The following is a 26,585-nucleotide window of genomic DNA, read 5'->3' on the forward strand; positions in this document are numbered from 1 at the left end:
GTCCGAAGTCTCATCTCTCACTCCTCAAAGGCAGAGGACAGAAATCTGACGTCCCACAGAGTCAGTGTCGGTGCATTCCTTTATGCTCTGCGTCTGGAAGCATGTTGGAGGAATCGGGCAGAAACCAAACTCACCCTGAAGAAGGACCGCTTGGCTGCGACGCTCAGCTTGGCCCGCTCATCCAGCTTCTCTTCATCAGCTGCAGAGGCAAAAACAGGACATCAGACACTCTGTAGACATCTTCAGACAATAAGAAACAGTCATATGGAGTCATGTGACCTGTTGTTTTCTTGGCTTTTTCAACCAAATGATTACTAGTGATGCTGTTGGACTGTATTTCTGTCTGCAGCACATCAGTACCAACAACCTTTGGTTCAAACCAGAAACTGAAGAGGCTACAAGAAGCTGGATGGGTGTGAGTGGCACTCACACACACACACACTTGACATGACTTCACCAAACAAGCATTCCCTCCGATGCACAGTGTCCCCTGTGTGTCCCAGCAGAGTGTGTGTTTACAGGAAGCAGAAGAGCAGCTGTGAGCTCTGCTCACGTCGCTCCACACTCCTCTGCAAACGCTGTGCTTTCTTATTAGAAAATGACTTCTTAAAAAGGAGATTTGAGACGTTCGGCCTCCATTGCTGTGTGTTTCTGATATGAAGTCACATTTTAGTGATTAGCAGCTGGCTGTTAGCTGTGGTCACGTTGTTTTCATTGGAGCTAACCCCTGATTGGCAGATTACAGCAGCTGAAAGCAGGCTCGGAAAGGCCAGGAAAAGCAGCTGAAGTGAAGAATTTATTTAACGGACCGTTTCACTGACCTCAGATCGTTTAACATTAGACACATTTAAGACCTTTAAACTGAGGCGTGTTGGAGAGCCGCTAACATGGAGTCATTATTCTGCAGGAAGGACTTTAGTTTGGGTTTTAGCTTTTCTGTGTTACATTTAGGTTTAGTTGTTGTCATTCCTCTCCAGGTGAGCTTAACCTCTGCTGAAACCGCTTCCCGTCATGGTATAAAGCGGGCCGCTTTCAATGTTTCCCTGCTCCAACACTCCTGGTTTTCATTAAATGGATCCAACAGCCAATGAAGTTCTGCACAATGACAAATTAGTTTGAGTCAGGTGTGTTGGAGCAGGGATACATAGAAAACCTGCAGGACGGAGCTGGACACCTCTGGTATAAAGGAAGTAAAGACATCGCTCCATCCAACGATGCAGAAATACCAACAGGATCTACGACTGTTGGGGGTCTAAATGGAGAAAACCTCATGGTGGGGTTCCTCCTCCAACCTGCACCCTACTGAAAACCTAAAAGGAGGATCTATGAACGTAGGGGGGGCAGTAGACCTTCCTAGAGCTACTTCTGGAGGAAACTGGTCTGAAATCCAAACAAACTTTCCATGTTCTTCCAGGTTCAGTAGAAAAGTGAGAAGGACTCCATGTTGACATGAAACTGATCTCATGAAGAAACATGAAACTGTTTCATGTCTGGAAACTGCTCTGCAGACAATCTGCCACATTTTGTCCAATAAACCAGATTATTATATTACTTTTTTACGATCATTAAAAAAATCATTAACTGCGACTCACAATGAATAAGAGAAATGACCAGAAACACATGCAGAACCATCTGGGAAACGCTGGAATCACAGTTTTTACACAAACATCAACATCTTTACTGAGAGAAGCCGCTTACCTTCTGCAGAGGCAAAGTCTGAGCTCACACACGACCTTGAAGAGCAGAAGGAGACAATCAGTGAAAGTTTCTGGCAGAGATGCAGCAGAGTTAAATCAGGTGTAGGTGATGGAGGAGGAGGTGGGGGTGCAGTGAGAAGCAGACGTTTCTGCCGACAGCCAGTGTTAGCCGAAGAGAGGAAACGGTGAAAGGGTGCAGAATGAAACGGTGTTAGAGGAATCTGTGCAGGTTCACGGTTTCTGATCACCCACAAAGAGCGATTCATGCTCCCTCGCCGTGTCACATGTGCTGCCCGCTGCCAAGGCCGCCACCGCCACCTTTGGCCTTTAAGCTTCATTGTTGGCGAATGTTATTTAAGTGAGGGGTGAAACTAAGGAGAGCGAGTGTGTCCATGTTGTTCCAGCTCACAGCAGTAATCTGATTACACTTGTATTGCAAATTATATGAAACTAGTGTTGATTTACAGCAAACAGCTGAATCATCAATGAAAATGATTAGAATCAGCTCCACCAACACATGCATGTCAGTGCTCCTCACTCCTCAGTACCTATCAGTGTCCCGGCGTTCAGCAGAGGTGATGGGCTGCGTCCTAAACCTCTCTGAGGTCTTTCTACTCTCCCCAGGACAGATATACTGCCGGGGCCTGCGCCCCCTTTCTGTTTCACCTCTCCAGGGGGCCTGGTAGCCCCCAAGTTTCCTGTTCTCCTCATCCTCACTGGAGGGAGCGGGAGAGGAGCCAAAGGAGAGAGAAGATACGTCATGGTGAGGGAGATGTAGAGAGAGACGGCCAGCACAAAGATGTAAAAGCAGCAAATTCAACATGGCCATGCAGGTTTACCAGTAAGAAAACACACATTCATCTGGTCCCAGTAAAATAAACCACCGAGCTGCTGCTGGGTTAGTTCCATTACTGGACGAACGTCAGACGGTATGATCAGAAACTACAGCTGTACGGTGCTTCATGATGACTTAGCAGCAGGTTAGCTGGTGGTTAGCAGCTCTGCAGCAGGTTAGTTGGTGGTTAGCAGCTCTGCAGCAGGTTAGTTGGTGGTTAGCAGCTATGCAGCAGGTTAGCTGGTGGTTAGCAGCTCTGCAGCAGGTTAGTTGGTGGTTAGCAGCTCTGCAGCTGGTTAACTGGTGGTTAGCAGCTCTGCAGCAGGTTAGCTGGTGGTTAGCAGCTCTGCAGCTGGTTAGTTGGTGGTTAGCAGCTCTGCAGCTGGTTAACTGGTGGTTAGCAGCTCTGCAGCAGGTTAGCTGGTGGTTAGTTTCTCTGCAGCAGGTTAACTGGTGGTTAGCAGCTCTGCAGCTGGTTAGTTGGTGGTTAGCAGCTCTGCAGCAGGTTAGCTGGTGGTTAGCAGCTATGCAGCTGGTTAGCTGGTGGTTAGCAGCTCTGCAGCAGGTTAGCTGGTGGTTAGCAGCTCTGCAGCAGGTTAGTTGGTGGTTAGTTTCTCTGCAGCAGGTTAACTGGTGGTTAGCAGCTCTGCAGCTGGTTAGTTGGTGGTTAGCAGCTCTGCAGCAGGTTAGCCGGTGGTTAGCAGCTCTGCAGCAGGTTAGCCGGTGGTTAGCAGCTCTGCAGCAGGTTAGTTGGTGGTTAGCAGCTCTGCAGCAGGTTAACTGGTGGTTAGCAGCTCTGCAGCAGGTTAGTTGGTGGTTAGTTTCTCTGCAGCAGGTTAACTGGTGGTTAGCAGCTCTGCAGCAGGTTAATTGGTGGTTAGCAGCTCTGCAGCTGGTTAGCTGGTGGTTAGCAGCTCTGCAGCAGGTTAGTTGGTGGTTAGTTTCTCTGCAGCAGGTTAACTGGTGGTTAGCAGCTCTGCAGCTGGTTAGTTGGTGGTTAGCAGCTCTGCAGCAGGTTAGTTGGTGGTTAGCAGCTCTGCAGCAGGTTAACTGGTGGTTAGCAGCTCTGCCGCAGGTTAGTTGGTGGTTAGCAGCTCTGCAGCAGGTTAGTTGGTGGTTAGCAGCTCTGCAGCAGGTTAACTGGTGGTTAGCAGCTCTGCAGCAGGTTAGTTGGTGGTTAGCAGCTCTGCAGCAGGTTAACTGGTGGTTAGCAGCTCTGCAGCAGGTTAACTGGTGGTTAGTTGCTCAGCAGCAGGTTAGCTGGTGGTTAGCAGCTCTGCCGTAGGTTAGCTGGTGGTTAGTTGCTCAGCAGCAGGTTAGCTGGTGGTTAGCTGCTCAGCAGCAGGTTAGCTGGTGGTTAGTTGCTCAGCAGCAGGTCAGCTGGTGGTTAGTTGCTCAGCAGCAAGTTAGCTGGTGGTTAGCAGCTCTGCAGCTGGTTAGTTGGTGGTTAGCAGCTCTGCAGCAGGTTAGTTGGTGGTTAGCAGCTCTGCAGCAGGTTAACTGGTGGTTAGCAGCTCTGCCGTAGGTTAGCTGGTGGTTAGTTGCTCAGCAGCTGGTTAGCTGGTGGTTAGCAGCTCTGCAGCAGGTTAGCTGGTGGTTAGTTGCTCAGCAGCAGGTTAGCTGGTGGTTAGTTGCTCAGCAGCAAGTTAGCTGGTGGTTAGCAGCTCTGCAGCTGGTTAGTTGGTGGTTAGCAGCTCTGCAGCAGGTTAGTTGGTGGTTAGCAGCTCTGCAGCAGGTTAACTGGTGGTTAGCAGCTCTGCAGCAGGTTAACTGGTGGTTAGTTGCTCAGCAGCAGGTTAGCTGGTGGTTAGCAGCTCTGCCGTAGGTTAGCTGGTGGTTAGTTGCTCAGCAGCAGGTTAGCTGGTGGTTAGTTGCTCAGCAGCAGGTTAGCTGGTGGTTAGCAGCTCTGCCGTAGGTTAGCTGGTGGTTAGTTGCTCAGCAGCAGGTTAGCTGGTGGTTAGTTGCTCAGCAGCAAGTTAGCTGGTGGTTAGCAGCTCTGCAGCAGGTTAGCTGGTGGTTAGTTGTTCTAGTTGGCGGTTTGCCTCTCTGCAGCAGCGTTCTAGGAACAGCGGTCTCCACCTACAGCTCAATCCTGTGCCTGCTTGGAGGCGTGCTGGTGCTCTCCATGTAGGAATGTCGGAGCTGGGCCACAGACATCCGGTTGTCCTGGAAACTGACTCCTTCACCCTCCCGAGAGTCTTGCGTCAGGTGTTTGGTCCTTTCGTTAGACCCTCGTGGATCCCCATCGTCTGACAGCAGGCGGTTCAGGGCGGTCCTGGAGGTGGGGCCAGCTGGACCAGTGTGTGATGGTCTGGGCTGGATGTAGGATGCAGTCAGGCCCTTGTGGATATAAATGGCATGTTCTCTGTCACCAGGTCTTCCCTCCACTGCCTGCAGACTGGAGATGTGCTCCATTTCCTCCCTCCGGGATTGGTTTGTGACTCTTCCTCTCGTAGCTTCCTCTGCCGTCTCTCTCGTTTGGCTGAAACTTTGTACTCTGGATGTCTGCACCTCCTCCTCTGCTCTTCCTCTTAGGGGGTCCTCGGTGCTCCTCTCCCTGCGTCGGATCTCCGAGGGCAGGACAGCTTTCCTGCTCTTCAGAAGACCCTCAGTTTTCACGTCCCCTGATTCCTGCGTGTCGTCCTGCTGCCCGGCTGTGGGAGCGGAGGTCATGGACAGGTAGCTTCCGCCTTCTTGTCCCGCCTGCTGACTGGAGCGGCTCAGCTGAGCCTGGGGATGAAGGTGAGGATGATGGTGGCTGTAGACCTGCAGTGCGTCTCTGTGGTAGCGAGCAGAAGTCTGAGGCTGGTGCTGAAGCGGTCTGCAGTACCCTGGAGCTTCCGTAACATTTGCTAACTCTGACGTCCTCTGGTGGCCCTCCTCCCTGGCAAGCCTCTCTCTAGCTTTGATACTTTGTGGAAACAAAGGAGTAGTTAGCATCAGGAAACAGCAGAAACACACAGAAACACATCAGCTCTTGCCCAGCTGGCTTTTCAGTTTCAGACAAGTCTTTTGCTTCAGAAAAACGAAGCTAAGTCGCTACAGAAAAATAACTACATGCTCATAAAGTTTCCTTCTGCATCAACACCAAGGCTGCCCTGACTTTTATGCTCTGGGTCCGGTCCAACAGCACCTCCATCTGAACACAGTGGAACATGTTTGCTTTTGGCTCACTGATCAATAAATGCCATTACAGCATGATGCTGCAGCTCCAGGAACTGCTTAAACTTCTTGCATCACCATTTGTATCGGAATAATAAAAAACTAAGTCAACTTTTTGCCGCTTCTTTTGGATGCAGGAAGTCGTGTACCTGTGATGTGTTTAAGTCAGTACGCATGCAGCTGCGTTGTCATGGCAACATTCACATTATTTCCATTCGGTGTTTGGAAAGTAGAAGAATAAAAAGTTCAGACTGAGGAAAGTTGTGTCCGATGTGATGATGAGTCTGAGGACACAATGATCCAACGGCGTCCTGGAGATTCAGTTCAGCACAAAGTTTCTGTCCAAAGCTGCTTCCAGGTCAGGAGGAGACAAGCAGCACACAGAGTGACACAGACCTTCAGTTCCTGGTAAAACTGGTTTCCCACAGACCTCTGCTCAGGACTGACCAGCCACAGTCCATGACGCTGAAGTTAGCTTCTGATCTACATCATGCCTGGTTATTCCACTGCTTTTGGGGACCTTGATCACATTAGACCAGGTCCTGTCTAAAAACTACAAAACTTAGGATGTTTTAATCCGGACTGAAACCTTCTACACATCGTGTGGATTCATTAAAACACAGTTTACTGGTTTCTGAAAGTTTTTCTCTATTTGTGGAAATGCAAATCAAGCTTATTTCATGACGTTTTCCTGCATCTGGACCACGTTAGACCAGGTCTTGATGACAACCTGCATTATCTAGACCCTTTAGATCTGAAGTGAAACATGTTATATGTATGTTTATTAAAACTGTTTAAGTTTTGTGGAATTGTTTTTCTGTTTGTGAAAATGCAGATAAAACACAGCTTCTAATATCATTTTATTAGTTTAACTAATAGTTTATAAGTCTTTTTATTGTGGCCAGTTTTCTATATTCTAAAACTGTCTCTTTTTCTTTGAGATTGAAAGCAGAGAAAAAGGCAGATTGTTCCAAACCAGTAAGGTTTTTGGAACAAAATCCTGTAAAATTACCATAATCTATATTTTTACAACTAGAATAAAGATTTCACAGATCAGAAACAATGTTTTAATTCATCTACAAGCTGTGGAGAGAAATTCAGTCCAGATTTGGGTCCCAGTTATTTAGTTTTTCATCAGGTCTGAATCAGTAACCAACTTCAGCGTCATCATAATCCTCCAAACCTCTCTGCTGGGATCGGCTCTGTTCCTGTAGCTGTAGCCACAACAACAATAAATCTCCTGGTTAATGTCCAGGAGGGACGGCCAAGGACCAAATGCCACAAGGGGTCTACAGTGGCGTTGCCCCCACAAGGAAATGCACTGCGAACTTAAAAAAAAGTCCAACATTTGGAGTATGTCCTATATTTTCCATCACTTCTCACATTTTATTTAAAAAGCCAACTTTTTCTAATAAATATATCTAAATATATTTACATACTGAATGCTAAAAATTTCTGACTGAACAAAACAGGTCGTCTGACTGGTGAAGTCCAACTAGTTTAACATACAGAACCAGTTAAAGTTGGAGCTGAAGAAACCAATTTATCATTTCTCTGCATTTAGGCTCAAAGTGCAACGCCAGTCCTCTGAGGCTTCTGAAACAAAATGGACATTATTAATGTGACCTGCAATGTGGATTAAGGAAAATAACTCTGCAGATGACATCGTGATTTCAAGCTCTAACTCTGACCGTCCAGCTGCTTTGGACCAAAACCGCAGGATCCAGAACTCACCCACTGATCCAGATCCCACCCACTGATCCAGAACCCACCCACTGATCCAGAACCCAGTCAAATCCAGTCTGACGACCTCGGTAATGAGGCACCAGCTCAGCCGACGCTACACGGTACGTCGATCGGCTTCAGCTTCCCTGAGAACTTGAATCGGACTAAATAAGTCTTATTTAACAGATTAGCCCACCCACACAGTGTCTGACTCCCCCTCATGTTTGTCACACCGGTGCCAGACCAGGAAGGCCTCAACATTTACGTAGTACCACCAGCGACTCACATGTAGCCAAACAGAACCTCCTGGTGTGGAAGAATCCTTGTAGTGGATCCACTGCTGCCTCTGAGAAGCCCCTGAAGCCTCTGACTGTCTGAAGTCTTGTCTGCTGCAGCTGAGCATCAGCTGAGACCCCGACATGCTGATCCCCGTCACTCAGCTGGGCCGGAGCTCGACATCCAGCCAGATTTGACGGGACTGAAGACTTACAAACAAACTGGGAGCTGGAGGAGGACGTATGATGAAGATGACAGACATCCTGCAGTAACAGGTGGGACATGGTTTTACAGACAGTTTTCAGGTCTGCGCTGGATCATGTGACCTGTGCCAGTCTCTGTGGGTCAGGTCCATGTCCTGATGGACAGGAGGTGGTCCATCATGTGTGTTACATTACAAACATGCAGCTGCGTGGTTTCCAGCTGATCAGACTAGATGCTCCTGAAAACCAGTCATCCTGACCTGAAACAAGCCTCCAGGATTATGATGCTCTTCTGCAGCAGAGGACAAAGAAAAGCAGAAATATCCGCAGCTGGACTTTGGTCATGTTATCTGAGCAGAAATGTTGCAGGTTCTGTTCTTTCGAAGCAACACAGCTTCAGGTTTTACTGTTTAACTCCACGATGAGTCCAGCTGTTGCTGTCTGCTGATGATGAAACGTTTACATGAGGTCAAATTTCAGATTCAGGTTAAGCTCCAGATTTATAACGAGTCACTTTGTAGCATGAAATAAAGTCCAGTCATCTCTGTGTATGAAGAGAAACCAGGAAGACTAAAAACTGGGCTGGCAGCATCGACTGAGACGGTTTTCACAGGATCTGATGCTCACAGAGCCGTTTCAGATACAGCGGCTGTGCAGGGGGAAAAGGTTGGGCTCTCCTGTTTGCTTCTCTTTCCTCAGGCTCGGCCAGTTTTGATCAAACCCAGCTGTGGGTCAGAGATGTGACCCTGGAGTCCCACAGAGCTGATCGGTAAGACAACACCAGACCTGCACCACAAACACACACATCCAGGCCGAGTTCTGAAACATGAGAGGAGCGCTGAGGAGGGGAGAGGACAGGGTCGGCCTGGTTTAGAGTCAAAGACATGTGCAGGACAGGACTCCGCTACTGCTTAGAAACTCTTCAGGCGGGTAACTCTGCGCTCATCTGGCTCCAGATTAAACCATGAAACTATAAATGTAATGTGCAGGGATGTGAAAAGAGAAGTGATTTTTCTCTCAGACAAGGATCAGGTAAAGAAACTCTCAGCGTTTGTTCTGTTCCATCTGAATCAACAAGAGTCGACTTCCTCTCAACAACCTCAGTCTGTGAAAACTTCATCACCAACTCCTCCTGAAGGAATCACTCGGCTTTTTACAACAGATCTACCCAACGTCTCTGACATCTCACACAGATAAAACCATGTTCCTGGCGTTCAGCTGAGAAACAGTCCTGCTCTCTGCATGCATGTCGAGTGTGTGGATAAAAGAGGGTCTGATGCTAACAGAGTCACAGCTGAGCCAGAAAAGGGAACGGCGCTGCAGAGTTCAGGTTGGAGCTAATCTGACGGGAGGCTGAAGTGCCGAGGAGCTCGGCCAATCAGAGGAATGTGTTTCCACTCTGTGGATGGAAGCAGAAGAGGGATAAACTCACCCCTGCCGGCTGAGGACGCTGTGGGCCTGCTGCTCGATGAACAGGTCCCCCGGAGACACTCCCTGTTTGGGGGAGGACAGAGACGAGTGTCTGCTCATGTTGGGAGAGTAGGGTGCCATAGAGGAGTCCTGAACAGAGGACAAGGAGGTGACGTCCATGTATGAGGAGGATGGAGGCTCAGGCGGAGCAGCCCTGCGCTGGTTCTCCAGGTTCAGCAGCCTCTCTCTCTCCGACAGCGAGTCCAGTCTGGCTCGACCAACATCGTAGCCCAGGTCAGGGTGGTTCTGCAGCGGCGCCGAGCCTCCTGGTCTCTGGCTGCTGTAAGCGCTCAGGGTGATGCCCCTGCCCTCATCCCCCACAGGTTCCCCTCTGTTATGCCTGGCTGAGCTGTCCGACTCCTTGCGGGTGCGAGTGTGGCGAGAGGAATGCTCCAAGTCAGGCTCTTGATCCAGAGAGATGCCGTAGCGTTCGGCCAGTTGCCTGCGGCGCTCTGCCTTGTAGCGGGCGATGCGTTCAGCCTTGGACTCCAGCTCCACGGCACCGGTGGCAGAACCTGAATTGTGGACCAGCTCCGTGTGAATGGGGCGAGATCTGGACGGTCTATCTGGAGACTTCAGCGGCACGTCTAGGCTTTCAAATCCCTCCATGCCGTACCTCTGGACCGTCACTTCACAGAGAAAAGACAGTCGGTAAAAACAGATTTTAAAAGGCAACCGTCCTGCTTGAGTTGTGTACTCGTCTTACCAGCACAGGGGTCAGACGCCCGGGTGTACCGCGGCGTGTCCTCTTCCAGAAGACAGTTAGCTACCAAATTAGGCAGCAGGGAAGGATGCACCTCACTGTCGATGCCCTCCAGGCGTCGAGCAATTCGCTCCTTTCTAAAACAACCAAAAAGAATCTGCTCAGCATCGGAGCCACAAGAAACTCGTGTCATGGTCGGGTCATGGTCTCACCTGTTCATTTCACAGTCACTTGCACTTGTGGTGATGCCTTCAAAGCGTTTCCTTAATTCAGAGACTTGAAAACAAACAAGAAAGAAAGATATTTCATTGACTTCATGAAAACAGAACAATACTGACTTCTGACAGCTTTACTAGTCAACGCTCACTGGTCACTTTTATCAGGTCCACCTTCCCAGTACCGGGTTGGACCCCCATTTTTCTTGCCTTAATTCTTGGTGTCAAAGATTTAACAACCATCACATAGTTTCTGCACATCATGATGAGAATCTCCCGTTCCACCACATCCCAAAGCTGCTCTGTTGGACTGAGACCTGGTGACTCTGGAGGTCGTTGGAGGACAGTAATGTTGGTACTAAGGGGCCCAAACTGAGGCAAGACAATATTCCCCCACCATTACAAACCAGCAGCCTGAAGCATTGATCCTGACGGCAGGATGGATCCATGTTGTCATGATGTTTCCAGCAGGTTCTGATCCTACCATGTGAATGTGGAGCTGAACAGGAGACTCATCAGACCAGCAACGTTTTTTTTATTGTCCAGTTTTAGTGAGTTATTGCATCTTGTTCTAAGCTGAGAGAAGCAGCACCTGCTATGGTCTTCTGATGTTCGTCTAAATTGATCAAATTGCTGCCATGTGATCGGCAGACAAGCAATCGAACCGGAGGACCAGAAAAAGATGCTGGTGAGTGTAGATTCACAACATTTTTACCCAAACATTAAACAGATTTCCACTGATTCAGTTTTATTCTCCAGTCTGACATTCACAGACAATCCTCTTCTGTCAGAAGTCACCGACTGGAAAATCCCAGAACCTTCAGCAGCTGTGTGTTGGACAGTCGTTGGGACAAAACATACAAACCTGTACAGGAACATCTGTCCTGATGGAACTATATTTTGGATTACATGGAGCTAAGATTAAGATGCTGCAGAGGCTCATACATGCACTCTAAACTAATCTGGACATAAATCTGCCTCCAGTTGCACATCACATTCTTCCAGCAATAAAACGGCAGAACTTACTGACCTTTGGGGAGATTGGCTGAGAGACTAACATCTATATCTCTGCTGCTTTTGGCTGGATCGTCTTTTTCGTCGTACGAGAATTCTTTCTGGAAGCTGAGGAAAAATACCAAGTGTTACTGAAACAGGACTGAGCCGTGGGGAACAGGGTTTGTTTATGGGTCGAAGGTGGAGGCAGCTGTTAAAGCCTCATTAAATCTACTCGAATCTGATTAAATTGTCAGATCATTAAAATAATGCTGGTTTGAACTACTATCAAATATTTACAGCGTACAGATGCGGAGACGTTTGAAACCCTGTCACACCTTCTACCTAACACACACACAAACACAAACTTTTGTCCAAATTTTTCTCTTGGAAACATTTTGAAATCAGTTCTGGATTTGTTGCAAAACCACAATGTTGCAAAAGAGCAGTAAAAGAGCTGGCAGGAGAAATCTGATGTGAGGAAATAGTCGAGAATTTGGAAAAAACAGGATTGCTTTGGTCCAAAAGGAGTGATTGTACAGGCAGAGCAGATCCTTTTCTGTCACACAGCATCAACATGTGATCTCAACATGAAAATGAAATCTAAGCCGCACCCAGAAGTTTGGCTTTCAGTGCCTGCACCTCGCCTTCCAACACATTCAAAAGATTCCTCAAATCCAGGCGGAGTTCAGCGAGCAGGCAATCCTGAGGCAAGTTTCCTGCTTTCCAACTGCTGTCCATCACTGACCAGTCCTGTCTGAGTGGGCTTTGGCTGCACGAGCGTACCTTAATTTGTCATTATTCACCCCTCTCTGTGGCAGCGAGAAGCAGACACCCCCTCTACCTTTACTAAATGGACCAAAACCCATAGTTCTGGCTATTCTGGCTTGGTGACCTTTATCCATCCTTTTAAGTCTTGTTTCCACTGAGTGGTTTCAGTTTGGTACAGTTGGGTAGGTTATTTTTTGTGTTTCCATTATTAAACTGTTCCATACAACCGAACCAAATGGCACCATTTCTTGGCCATTTCTTCTTCAGTGTAGGTCCATGTTGTGGTTATGGTGGAACAGAACAGGATAGTCCAGCGATTGGTGGACAGAAAGACATCCCTGTCCACAACAAAAGCATGTGACATACAAACAACGTTGCTATTCCGTCTGTGGTTCAGTCCATGCTGGAAAGATTTAACATGAAGGAAGCCTGCAAACAATGTTAATGTCTGGTCGGTGCTGGAACTGCAAACTTTCCAAGCTATTGTCTTTTTTTCCTCCACTGTTGTTGCAGCTTCAGGTTAGTTGTCGTTGCATTAGTATGACGCCATGCTGGCATTTTATGTAAACCCTGCCTGCACAGTGGTGGTCCAACTTGCAGTGGGAACGTACACCTGAATTAGCTGGATCATTCTAAAACTTCCGAACCGGATCGGCCTGAACCGCTCAGTGGAAAAGGAGCTTAACGCTTCTATAGACCATGATGCACCAAGCATCGAGCTATGGTACAGTCAACCCTCTTTTCTGGTCGAGGCCGATGGTTCCTGGATCTGCTTGTGCCAACAGGCAGGTTTTTCTCTCCACTGTCTCCTCCTGCGGTTCAGGATGGAGGACTGAACCAAAGAGGAGATCTGTTGCTTTCCTTAGCTAGACTATTAATTTTATGAAGTAATTTACCCGAAGTTACAAACCGGACTAATGTGGATCACTGAGTTTGTGCTCCTCTTACCTCAGCGCTCTCTTCTGCAGCAGCCTGGGTTTGTGGAGTGTAGCGGGCGTCTCACCCCCAAGTCCTGTGGACAGACGGAGAAGGTGGCACATTTACTCACGTCTCTTTGTTCATTCATTATTTCCAGTCTGAGCAGCTTTGGTTGTAGCTTTAATGGGCAGTCAGCGGTCTGCAGCTCGGCATCTGAAGGTGAAGTATGCAGTCTGCCGGCAGCTGCTGGCTCAGATCCACAGTCATTAAGTGGACGTCCACAGAAAAAGACAATGATGTGGAAAACAATAACCTGCCGCAAACAATCAAGCCAACAACAAGCGAGCTGTGTTAGTGAAGAGGTCAACCCCTCCACAAACACAAATCATCTGTCTCCATCTAAAGTATCCGCCTGAATGAGGCCACAGCTCCGAGGCTTTGATAGAAGAGCCTGAAAAACTCGTCACATGATGAAGATGAACCACAATGGAGACGGCAAGAAGCCAGGAGGATGAACAGATAACTCCTTCCTCCTCCTCAGACCTCAAGCAGAGTGTGTGTGTGTGTGTGTGTGAGGGTGGGGGGGGGGGGGGCTGGTGAGTGCAATCAGGCCCAAATACAAACAAACACATCAGGAACAGAAGGTGGTTCAGTGGAGCATTTATTTAACAAACATCTGCCTGACGCCTTTAGTTTAAACATCCCAGGTTCACCTTCCATCCCACCCCCGACTGCTCCACCCTGACCCCCATCCAACCCATCCAACCCATCCAACCCATCCAACCCGCCCCCCACACGCCAGATCTGTTCATCCTCATTAAGGAAGCTCGGTTTGACGCTTCGTCCTACTTAAAACAACATCTGAGAGGAGAAAAGGCTTATTTGAGTGTGTTAGGGGAGGAGGGGGGGGTCGTTCTGCATTGTTTCAGCTTGGGGGGGGATGGACTCCTCATGAACACATGACTCCGTCTTTGTGCATACCTGTGCTGTGTGCTATGTTTGGGTTGGTTTGTTTGAACATGATTAGGTTGCTGCGGATGATCCCCCCCCCCCCGGCCTGAAGAAGAAGAGTAAAACATCTGTGTGACGCAGATGAAAAAGCCCTGTTTTTGCTGGTAACCATGTTAACAAGAGATGAGGGAAACGTTTCCTGCTTGATGAGTCAGAAGGTCAGTTTTTGTACGAAGGAGCAGATTATTCCTCTGTTTGCCTCATTAGAGGCAGGAGATTAGCAGCAGATTAATCTGTGTTGTTCAAAACACCACAAGGCTCCTAAATCTTCACCTCACAGGGAAGACTCATCAAGATCAATAAAGACAGATGAAAAAGTGAGGAGGGAAATAAATGTGTGAAGGCTGACGGGACAGTCAGGTCCAGCAGAGACTTGTGCTGCTTCGGCATTATGTGGAGATACGTGGGCTCCCCCAGGGACCCCTCACAAGGGCCTCATTCATCATCCACACACATAAAACCCTCAACAATGATCATAGAGCCTTTGATGCTGGATATAATCTACACGCTGCTGTAGCTGCAGGGGAATGTGGCAGGAATTCCTCGCAGCCTGAGAAAACCTCCACATGACCCAGTGGACTGTCTTCAGCGTCTGACAACGGAAAAGTCAGCAAAGCCGTCAAGGCTTCGCTTTCAACTTCAAGTGTTAAAGAGGAAACATCAAGCATCACAATGTAACGTCATGTCTGACGCTACACAACAGCCGGTGAAGACGCCGTCAGGGTCTGAGCGATTGTCCCAAGCTGAGATTCAGGATTAACTTTGATTCCTGAGATTACGGCGAGCCTGAGCGGAAACAGGTCTGCATCACGTCAGGATCCGAACCCGGCCGTCCTCCTCGTCCTGCTCCCCCCTTCCTCTGCCAGCTGCAGCATCACCGCTCACAAATTTAAACACGCAGATGGAGCGGACGTTAGGTGACGCCATGGCAACAAACCTGAGACTTAACAAAGCAAATAAGCCAATTATGTCTTCAACTTCTCACAAGCAGCTCAGTCACAATTCTGGATGGAAAAAAAGAGCGGCTACTCTGCCCCACTTTATCCTAAACCCTCCTCTTCCTCCTCCTCCCCTCCCAGAAAAGTCCCAGTGCTCACATTAAAGCCTCAAAGTGTGGACCACCTGTTGTGGATCTCCCACCAGTTCAGCATGGAGGAGCCAGATCTCAAAATATTACAGAGGGGGACGGGAATGAGAAGCATGCAGCACGGCGTAATCATCCATCTGAAGCTGATCAGGTAGAAAAACTGCTGCATGGAGCCGAGTTTTCCACACGTCACATCATCATGGTATGATAGAGGACTTTTAACACTAACTTATACACAAATAATTACTCACAACAAGTCAAATTTCTCCTGCAAATGTAGATAATTCTCCTCACACAAACATTTAAAGTGTCTGATCCTACAAGATTCCCCATGAGGGGAAAATATGCCTGGATTTAAGTAGAAACATCTGATCACTTTAAAGCTTTCTGGATGTAATAACAGTGACCAGAATAAAGTTTCACCATGTTTAAACGTCACTAAATCTGGTTCGATCTGTGCGTGCAACGCATGCAAACAACGCACGGCTAAACTCTGCCCCTGTAAATAAAAGTAAATAGTTTCCACCCCCCCCCCCCCCCCCCTGCAGAGCCAACAGTCCCTTATCTCTGCTGTGTCCTTGGAGGCTGCAGCTGCAGCGTCGGGGCAGCTGGCTGGAAAGCAGGACACTGAACAGAGAGGAAGGTCTGCCACATTCCCAACACACACAGGCAGGAGGAAGCTTCCGCACAGCTCCAAGTCGCTGCTCTTACCTTGGCTGCACAACTTGACGTGACTCAGGTAATTTGAGATCCACGGGTTCCGATACATTTTGGCAACAAAGTCAGGCAAAAGCGTAAGAAAAGAAAAGATGTGAAAGAGAGAAAAGGAGGGCAGCTGCCTGAGAGGTGATGCAGCCACTAAAATACTTTGTCAGTGATCCGGCACAGACGGAGAGGGAGGCACGGGGGAGGCAGGGGGGAGGCAGGTAGAGGGGGAGGGAGTGGAGAGGTGTCCCAGCCGCAGTGTCGGCACAAGCACAGCAGGTCCGGGTGGCGGTCTGGCTGCTGCTCTGCTGCCTCTCACGAACCTCCTCAAAGACAACCTGCAGGGATGACAGCTGCTCAGCACAGGGTAAGCTCATTAGCCAAAGCAGGAAAATTAGGCTCCGTCCCTTTTGCAGAAAGCACAGTGTCCTCCTGCATGCTTCGCAACGAGCCTCGCAGGAGCAGGGAGGAGGAAAAGCCAGCATGAGGAGTGTCCCATGGGAGCGCTGCCTTCCCTTGGCTCACACACGAGTGGGATGCCAAAGAAACCGGTGCATAGCGTCAGAAAAGGGAGGGAAGAGAGAGCGCGCACGGTCCGGAGGAAGGAGTGGAAATAACGAGAGCAGGAAAAGAACAGAGGATGAAGTTAAAACGACCCTCTCAGCCAGATGAGAAATTCCAGTCATCTCTCAGCAGGGACGAAATGAAAGCAGCAGAATGCAGATGGGAGGGGGAGGAGGAGGAGGAGGAGGAGGAGGAGGAGGAGGGACAGGCCAGGAGAAGGTGAGACAAAAACAAAGTCAGGAAGAAAGAGAGGGATTTAAACCAGACTTCTGCTGGATCTGCTTGAGAGTTATGACATCATTTCACTCACAGTTTGGGTCTGAGAAAAGCTCGGATAAAAAAAAAAAAACTGAGAAAAAAGGCTGATTTATTGACGGGTCACCACAAACCGACACATCAACGTGACAGCAGCTGGCACTGAGCCGACACCGCTGGAAAACACAGAGCTGGATCTTATCTCAGCAGGACGCAGAGCAGACGCTGTCTCTCTCTCTCTCTCACACACACACACACACACACACACAACATGAAGCAGATCGGCTCGATCAACAGGAAGGCAAATTTGTCACTTCAGCAGCTGCAGAAAAGCAACAAGAAGAGCAGAAACGTGGAGGAGGGATGGCATCTTGTTCATGTGGCGCAGCTGTAAACTATGCCATAAACGCTGCGTGTAAACCTCAGAGACACACACACACACACACACACGCCAGCTGAGAGGTAGCTGGGAAAACCACGCAGCTGGAGTGTACAGTAGGACTTGGTGACATCTGGTGGTGAGGCGGCAGATTGCAGCTAAGCGAACGGCCCGATCGGCTGGTTACCACGGAAAAACCGGCAAGTTTATAATAAAACAAAAACAAAACAACGTCCATCATAAAAACAGCTTTTTTCTTGCTGTCATTGGAACCAAAATAACAAAATGTTACAGCCACAAGGCAACGAGGACTAGAGAACAGTGCTGGTTTACCATGTTTACACGGATAAGAATAAAAATGCTTCACATAAAACTTTCTTCTTCTACTGTTTCTGGAAAGTCAGACAGTTGTGAGCGTGTGAAAATTATTTGTTCTATTCACACATGCACGTAAACACACGTCATAATCAGAAGAACTTTTCCTCGGTTCATGTAAAAACAGCACAGACCTGATCAGAACTGGGACCAGATGTTGAGCCAGTTGTCTACACGACCCCTGGATTAAACCAGTGTTCTCCACTAGAGGGCGCTGAAATGACTCGCCTCGTTTCAGACAAGATAATGCATAATGTTTTATAAGAAAGCAGAACAGCGAAGAGCAGCTTCATATGAAGGGGTGGACATGAAACATGTTGGAACCGACACGAGGACGCTCAGTGTTCATATCTGAACACAAACCAGCTCTGAATACGAATCATTTTCAGCCTGAACCTGGTCATCAAACTGATTCTCTGTGTTTCTGCTGGATGTAGGAGATGTAAAGCACGCAGGGCTACCAGGGTTGACGATGCTGATCTTTTTAATGAGTGGTTCCAGTATTTCCAGTAGCGTAAACTGGACCACCGAAAGCACACAGAGACCTCGGCAGCTCTTTCATCGGATGCTGAATCTCTTCTTTGTCCTCCTGCCAAACCTCACGATCTCACACCAAATCTTTTACATAATTAATAGTCAACTTTTTTCTCCTAGTCTTTTTGCTGTGAAACAGTTGGTGTGAGCTCATCTATAACTCATCTTTTTATTCCTTCTGACTTTACTGAACACTGTGAAAATGATCGGAGACGTGACGCAGCCTGATATACAGTCAGTCAACTGTTCTCCCCGACCGATACGTCATGTTTGTTTCTCCAGTTCATCTCCTGCAGGGATGACATCAGTCCTACAAAACCACAGACACTTTCATACCCTCTTATTATCAACGATGAGCCTGCCAGAAAAGGGCAAGACCTGACAGATCTGCAGTGATGTAATGTAGAGCCTGAAACAAAGCCTGCATATAAAACAAGCATGAACATGAGCAAAAACACAGCGATGAAACAGATAGTGCTAATATCTGTGCGGTAACAAATGTGTTTATGTGCCGTGTTGCATTCACATGGATCAGGTTAAAACAACAAACTAAAGAGCCATTCAGACAAACTGGAAAAACAAGCTGTGGTGATCCAACTGTGCAATGAAGCAGTATTAATCATTTATTTTTCATATCTGTGAAGGAAACTGCTGTAAGTTCATCTCATCCTATTAAAACCAGACAGGGATTTTCATAGAAAACCCACTTACTCTGTTCAAAACATCCCTGTTTGTAAAAATACAAACTACCCTCATGTTATCAGCATGGTTTAACCAGCACAGCCTACCTGAGTCCTGCTGCTGACCATGTCCATCCCTTTCTGAGCACAGTGTAGCATCTTCTGATGGAAACTTCCAGCAGGATGATGCACCATGTCACAAAGCTCACATCATCTCCACCATGACGATGACTTCACTGTCCTCCAACGGCTCCACAGTCACCAGATCTACATCCAGCAGAGCAGCTTTGGGAGGTTCTCATCATGATGTGCAGAAACTGTGTGATGCTTCATGTCAACATGGAGACAAATCTCTGAGGAATGTTTCCACCTTGTTGGATCTATCACACCCAGAATGAAGGCACTTCTGGAGGAAAAGAGGGTCTAGTAAGGTGGACCTGATAGAGTGATCACTAACTGCATTTTAATTACAGGTTGGTTTTTTTTTGCAAAATAAAGGCGATATTTGTACGTTTCAACAAACAGTTGTGATTTGCAGCGTTTCCATTGAACAGTGTTTATCGCATTCGCCTCAAGTCTCGTAAAATCCCGTTACTCCCGCAAGATTTTACAAAAACTGTGGCTTATGCGAGGAGCCACATAGCGTTATTTTGGGGTTTTCTACTTGCTGCGGAGAAATTGCTTTGGCCTTTTTAAGCTTTTCTCCCTCTTTTTTTATTAAAAATCTGAAATTTACTGTTGTTTGTTTCGCACCGCGTCATCTTTACAGGAAGGTAACTGGCCACGGCCCCCACGTCATGTCCTGGGACACATAAATGTGAAAGGTGTCTCCATTACACTTTTGTTTCACTTTTGTTTGTTTTGTTTTAATGCTTCTGTATCAAGACGTCTGAAAAACCACCTCATGAGAGGACAAAAACCTTTTATTAAAATCAAATCAAACTATTTGTATAGCACTTTTCATACACAAGCATTTCAAAGTGCTTAACAACAAAAACAGTTTCACACGTAAAAACACACACGCACATTACCCAACCCTTCCCCTGACCATTGATGCCACAATAAAAACTACTAATTTCAGGATTATATCTCTGCATCTGGCTTGACACTGCTTTTTAGCAATATTTGAGACTTTTCAAAATGTAGGTGTTTCCAGCAGTGTTTTTGTTCATTAGGATATTTAGTTTTTGCACAATTCTAAGTGTAATTAAACCCACTAAGTGTTTAAAATCCAATGATGCAAGGAATGGCGGCAGCGACAAAGACGTATCTCAGCCATCTCACAAAACATCGCCAAGACTCACACACATCATTACCAACATCATCCATCAAATCTGATGACAGGTATCAATATGGACTGATATCCAGACAGGAATGTATGCAGCATCAGTCCTTTAGCCTCCTAATGACTTTTAGACTGTGTGAGACAATAAAAAACTTTATAAGCAGCAGATGGATACATTTACATCAACAAGTCATAAAAGAGCTGAAAACAGCAGGTGGAAATACTGTAAAAATATCCCAGCAGAATCTACTGAAGATAATACAGTTAAAGGATCTGAAACTACAGTTAACTGTGTGTCTGTGACACTGGTCATAAAAGCTCTGTTGTGTTTAATTACACAACAGAACTCCACCTCCACACTAACCATTCCCGCAGATGTTCCTGTGATTTCAGGCTGGACAAGCTCACATGTGAAGTCAGTCATCATTATTGATAAACATTTCCAAGCAGCCCATGTTTGCACGGAGAGTGACCCCTGATGTGCAGAGGCAACCCTGCAGGTTGGCCCAGAGAAATGCCTGCATCACCCACACAGCTGGAAAATCTTTTAGGAGACTGAGAAACAAAGGGAAAGGGGAGGGAAAAAACAGACCATTTCCAAGGCTAGTGTCTGAGCTCTTTCAAAGCTCTCTGAAGAAATAAAATGCAGATTTATGGAGTCCCTGAGGAAACCTGGTTCCACTGCATGCATCCACGCTGTCTCTTCAGACACAAACAGGCCCTGAATCAATATAGCAAAGGTCCCCGGACTTTCTCTGCAGGGCCCCCTTCTCATCAACCACAGTAATGTGAAGCTCTCCCATTCCAATACCATTATCACCACACACACAACAAAACACACGAAAAAATGTGATGCAAATTAATCTTGTTTGGATGAGAAAAACTATGTAGTTTATTGGCTGCTACTTGTTTCATTATAGTGAAAACAATGCCAGTGACAGAGCTAACAATCCATTCTTCTGCTTTAGTGTGACGCTTTTTAAGGACTAGGAAACTGCACGCTATTTTATACGGAACAAGTTGAGTATTTGACAAGACAGAGGCTGCTTCAGTAAAACAACTCTGCTATTTACAGTTGATTAGTTCCTATCTAAAGTAATTAGACAGCTTTTGTTACTTCGAGACTAGATTACTGTAACTCTCTATTACTGGGCTGTCCTAAATATGCCCTGAAAAGCCTTCAGCTGATCCAGAATTCTGCAGCCAGAGTCCTGACCAGAACCAGCAGGAGAGATCATATTTCTCCAGTTTTAGCCTCTCTTCATTGGCTGCCTGTTGAATCTAGAATAGAATTTAAAATCCTTCTCCTTACATATAAAGCCCTCCACAACCAGGCACCACTATATATTAAAGACCTCATTGTTCCTTATATACCAAGCAGAGTACTTCGTTCCCAGACTGCAGGCTTACTTGTGGTTCCTAGAGTCTCAAAGAGCCGAGCAGGAGGCAGAGCCTTTGGTTATCAGGCCCCTCTCTTATGGAATAAGCTCCCAGTTAGTGTTAGGGAAGCAGACACCCTCCCCACCTTTAAGACTAGGCTGAAGACTTACCTTTTTGATAAGTCCTATAGCTAGAGATGGTTAGCATCCCTTAGTTATGCTGCTATAGGTTTAGACTGCTGAGGGACATTTCCTGATACACTGAGCTTCTTTCTTTTTCTCTTTCTTTTACCCCCCCCCCCATAACAGTGTAGCATCATTAACATGTATGTCTTCTGTCTCAGCAGGTCTCCCTGGCCGGGAGTAGCAGTTCCTGTTGTCTGTTGTCTTTCTGTCCTCTTCCCCCCACACAGCAGAGGCAGATGGCTGCCTGTCCTGAGCCGGGTTCTGCCGGAGGTTTCCTTCCTGTTAAAAGGGAGTTTTTTCCTTCCCACTGTTGCCAGTGTGCTTGCTCAGGATGGGAGATTGAGTTGGACTCAACTCAATCTGTTGGTTTCCTTATATAGGCTGTTATGAATTGGCCTTCATTATGTTTTCCCCTCTGTCTGTAAAGCGTCTTGAGATGGCATTGCCGTGATTTGATGCTATATAAATAAAGTTGAATTGAATTGAATTGAAAAGTAATCAGAATTTAATCCGTGTTCAGGATGACAAGCCCTCAAATGGTGCTTTAACTTGTTTAGTTTCCTACCGTCAGATATTTTGAGACAAATGACACGCTGTGGTATTTCTTCATTACCCACCATTGACCATAACCATTACTTGACCATTGCTTGACCATTACCTTGTCAAAACCAGGGCAAGATATGCCTTCTAGCTCTGGTTTTGCCCTGATTCTGGCTTCTTTTATTATGTTATTGAAATGTCTGTTTGTTTGTTTATGTCATTGTTTGTTTATGGCTACTTTCACATATGTGTCCATGTCTTAGTAGCAGTGCAAAAACTATATGCTCTATTTAGCCTAGCTGCTGCCTCTGGAGCTCATCCTGGACTTGGACTTGGCTTGAAAAGTCTGAGTCTGTACCCTCAATTTAATCCCATTGAAGCTACTATGGTTTAATTTTATTATTTGAAGATACTAAAGTTAAGAAGACTTTGCTTTTCTCCCTTTTGCAGATGATGTGGTCGTGTTAGTTTCCCCAAACAAAAATGTTCAGCTCCACTAAAGCCTTGTTCCGACAACCGCACCCCTTAACTGAGTAGTGATAGATGTGCCAGGTATGTAACAGTGTCATGTCATAGCAGTGAGATGCTCTTTGAATTCTAACGAAGAAGAACGTCACACAGAAACAAAGGATGACAAAGTTGTCAATGCTAAGTCCACCCTCTTTGGTTGGATTAGTAGACACCAATGGAAAGGTCCCAAAAAAGGTAAGACAGGTCAGATTTGATATTCTGCTGGTGTAAATGCAAATAAAATGTGTACCAAGCTGTCTTGATCCAGACTCATTGATAGACAGGGTTCTGGTCTGAAGCCAGGGTTCTTAACTGGGAAACGAGGGAGTGCCCCCTCAGAGTTGTGAATAAATTGTTGCGTCAGGTGGAGGCTGGGGGTGGAGGAGTATCTCAGGATGTATTTTTGTGAGTGAGGGCAGGATGGAGAAAGAGATGAACCAAAGTTTTGGGATGTGCTGTAGACCTGATTCTCCCTGCATCAACAGTAATCCGCTGAAGTGGCACGGGAATCTGATTAGGATGCTTCTTAGTGGCTTCCTCTTGGAGGTTTTCCAGTCGTACTTTTGGAAGGAAATCCCAGACCAGCCAGAGAACCCATTGGAGAGATTATATATCTATTCTGACTGAGAGTGGCATAGATCCCCCAAGAAGAGCTGGAGAGTGTTGCTGGGATGTCTGGGTCCTGAACCTGTTGCCTCTGCAAATAAATCTCAGATAAATGCTTGAAAATGATTGAAAATTTAGGAAGAACCTAAAAATTTTCAACAACTTAGAAGTTGTAAATCAGCTTGGAAGAGAAGGAGAAACTCCAAAAGCAGACGAACTCGGTGATATTCTGCTCAGAAACGTACAAGCCATTATGCATAATGGTACACTGTTTAATGGTGTTAAACATGACATTAAAACTTTTTTATTCAACCTTTTTCATCCCTGCTTCCATCAGGTGATCATAGATCAGCTCCTGGTGGAGCTCCACCTATAAAATGTGATGTGTTAATGGCATTAGCTAGATGGCACAAATATCAGTGTGTATCTGCACCATTATTTTCCCTTTCAGGTCAGATTTCACACATGTCATATCACACAACGTCATGAGACACTCACTTCTTGTAACAGCTGCTTTAAGTCTTTGAAAATTCACACTCACTCTGAAAACACACAAAGGAACCGACAACCTTTTTTTGACAGTCATCTGTCGGCAAAACACAAACACCTCAGCATGACTCTCCCAAAATAACTCCAATAAGAGGTCTTAAGTGACTTTACTCACTCCAATAGTGCTGCAGTGACGTGTTCCTGAGGCCTTTAAGAAGATGTAAATCTGGACCTGAGCTTCCGCAGCAGGAATGGACTCTGCTGTCTAACAATAGTAGACAGATTGAGCAGACGACTACTTATAAATAAACTAAAGGTTTTTTTTTTTAACAGTCTGTCAAAGTGGTGCTTTTTGTCTCCTGGTCCATACTGAAATCTGGTTTACTACACTCTGATCTACTGAAAGTGCTGCTAGGAATGTGTTCTTTGATGGATTGTCTGAATTTAGGTGGTGAATAATATGAACTTTGACACCAGAACTACACATTTCCACCTTCCATCTGTTATGAAAGTTTAGCAAAGTTGCTCTAGTATAGATGTCAAGCCAGTTTCTTCTTCTCTGTGTTTTATGGGACAGCAGTGAAGTTTCTACAAACTTTCCAAAACTGCAGCTATGATTCATACATGGGTCAGGACAGCACCATCTGTTCTTCTATGACGATGTGACACACACCTGAACTGTTAAAACACTCATCCATCTGATTCAAACTGAGCCCTGGGGAACGTCTACACACACACACACACACACACACACACACACAGCTGTTAGGTAATCCCATATCTGCCTTTTAAGAGATAAACACAGCCCCAGAATCGTGCTTCATTCCTGCTTACTAGGGAATTTGTTTCAGTCCCTGAGAGCCACAGACACCTTCCCAAATCTTAAGGAGATGACAACAAGATGAAGACACTAATGGAAACTTTGCATCTTCTTTCCCTCCAAAGATTGAGGCGATTGAGTCGAGCGGATGACGTTACTGGTGAACTGAACCAACTGGAAAGATTATGATGTTCAATGCTTGATCAGTTACTTTATGGCACTTTATGACCTCTGCTTCAATGACTTCTGTAGGCTGAAATATTTCTAAAGAAGTCTGAAAACCAGAAAACACCTGTTTTCAGCACATTGACCTGAGCCAACAGTCTGATTTTATAAAAAATGTATGCACTTCAAGCTACAGTTGACATCAGGACAGAAACCTCAGCTCAACACCCTTCATGCTGACAGTTTGTCATCACAAACCACATTCAATTTTCTTTTAAACTCTGGATGATGGCTTTGAAATGAAAGAACAGCCACCATGAAGCATAAAAAGACATACAGGTTCGCTTAAACTCAGAAGCCTGCTGAGGAGGGGCACTCTAACTTTCTATGTTACCTGGTCTTCAGGATCCAGTTGGAGCTGACAGAAAGGCCCCAAAATGGGGGGGGGGGGGGGGGGGGGGGGGGGGGGCTCAGGTTGTAAAAGCAGATGAGTTAACCAAGAACTGAAAATAAATAAACGGAAATACTGAAGATCCACTCCCACCTTATAAGCACTTTATCACAGGGGTTCTCCATTAGGTCCAACAAGGTCCCTAATCCAGCAGGTTTTCCATGGGTCCTGTACAGTTGACTCATATTAATAAGTCATTGTGCAGATCATGATAAGCTGTTGGATCCATTTCGTATGATTTGTGTGAGGTATATGGAAGCTGTAAAACCTGCTGGATTGTGAATCTCGTAGGACCGAATGGAGAAACCTAATGAGTTAGTCCCGATCAGAACCAACCACATTACAGACTGGCAGCACAAGCTGAGAAACCTGACGGAGCTCACAACATGAGGCAGATCCTTTCCTCCCTCTGATCACTCCTTAGCTGACCCAGTAGCTCTGAACTAGGCTCATCTAAATGTAGAGCAGAGTCTAAAAATAAAGCCTTCCTGCTTTAATGACACATACGGAGAATAGAGCTGCCATGATCAGGACAGTCACTGCTCAGTCTCTTTCAAGCCTAATTATGTGAACTATTTCAACCTGTCATTCATCCATTTCATGCTACAAGTATAAAGGTCACTAACTGAGTAAAGCACTGACATTTATTCTGAGTTGAGACCACATCAAAGAAGTATTTTGCTTTGAGTTTATAGTAAAAGTTGTGATCATGGAGAAAATTTGTGTGTTGTGCTGTGAGGCAGCACTCTATTTCTGTCTGTGTGTCCTGACAGAGGGACAGCAGGTGCAGCACAATTCACAGCTGTAGTCTCCTCGGTCTGTCCATCCAACAGACTCTTCTCAGTCACACTCTTCATGCCTCTGACACACACACACACCAACTTACACAACCGATCTTCAGAAAACACATGAATGCGATGAGTTACGGTCCCAAAGCTTCAGTAAAACAGTCAGAAACGCGGTGCACGTCAATCAAAGGTTAATCCACCTCTGCATAACCTGGTTACTCCTGAAATGGTTTCAGAAGCATGTTTCAGGTCAAACATTACAAACATGTCCAATAAACACAAAAGCCCCTCGGTAACGATGGTGGATCTAAAGTCATCAGTAGAAAAAACATACCTGAGAATCTTGTCAGAAGAGTCTCAATGAGGTTAAAATGGTTAGACTGGACACAGAGGGCGTCTCTCTGGGTTTCTCCGTCTCCCCGTGGAAGGTCAGAACTCAGGACTTCAGGGTCACAGAGATAGACCCTCCACCCACTTTCTATCTACAAGCCTTTGGGGGGATTCACATGTGTTGTAGCTCTATGTGCAGCGGGATGGGTCATGGGGGGTGGGTTATGGGGGGCGGGTGGTGGGGGAGGTGGTAAATTTAGAACGGTGCTTTCCCACTCCCCCAACGTCAGGCCAAACCAGTCAAATGATGAACAAGTGCTGGTTTTAAGACCAAACACACTGAGGGCAGGGGACGCAGTTACAGTCAGGAGGACCATTCCTTTACTAAACACATTAAATTAGTGCTACTTCATAAAAATGACCTGCATCCATGTGAGGACACTGATGCAGAGGTTGTGATTGAATCTCACCACATTGG

The 26,585-nt window shown here is 46.5% G+C and overlaps 1 protein-coding gene across 10 annotated transcripts in view; it reads right to left on the bottom strand.

The window, feature by feature from the left end:
• svila (supervillin a) overlaps positions 1–26,227 on the bottom strand; it is a 51,734-nt gene extending 25,507 nt beyond the window's left edge. For 7 of the 10 annotated variants that reach the window (XM_079259780.1, XM_079259783.1, XM_079259782.1 and 4 more), the window contains exons 1-10: positions 15,778–15,897; positions 12,999–13,062; positions 11,317–11,408; positions 10,284–10,347; positions 10,075–10,208; positions 9,331–9,997; positions 4,616–5,443; positions 2,246–2,413; positions 1,699–1,733; positions 135–199 (exon numbers count right to left, since the gene is read on the bottom strand). In XM_079259780.1, coding sequence (XP_079115906.1) covers positions 135–199; positions 1,699–1,733; positions 2,246–2,413; positions 4,616–5,443; positions 9,331–9,997; positions 10,075–10,208; positions 10,284–10,347; positions 11,317–11,408; positions 12,999–13,062; positions 15,778–15,835 — 2,175 coding nt within the window. In that variant the 5' untranslated portion in view covers positions 15,836–15,897. Of the gene's footprint in view, positions 1–134; positions 200–1,698; positions 1,734–2,245; positions 2,414–4,615; positions 5,444–9,330; positions 9,998–10,074; positions 10,209–10,283; positions 10,348–11,316; positions 11,409–12,998; positions 13,063–15,777; positions 15,898–25,875; positions 25,999–26,111 lie in introns of those variants that run through there. The other 3 variants (XM_079259787.1, XM_079259785.1, XM_079259788.1) reach the window with 2 other exon arrangements.
• Positions 26,228–26,585: the final 358 nt, after the last annotated feature.

The sequence above is a fragment of the Telmatherina bonti genome (assembly GCF_933228915.1).
Source record: "Telmatherina bonti genome assembly, chromosome: 20".
In the NCBI taxonomy this organism is placed as follows: domain Eukaryota; kingdom Metazoa; phylum Chordata; class Actinopteri; order Atheriniformes; family Telmatherinidae; genus Telmatherina; species Telmatherina bonti.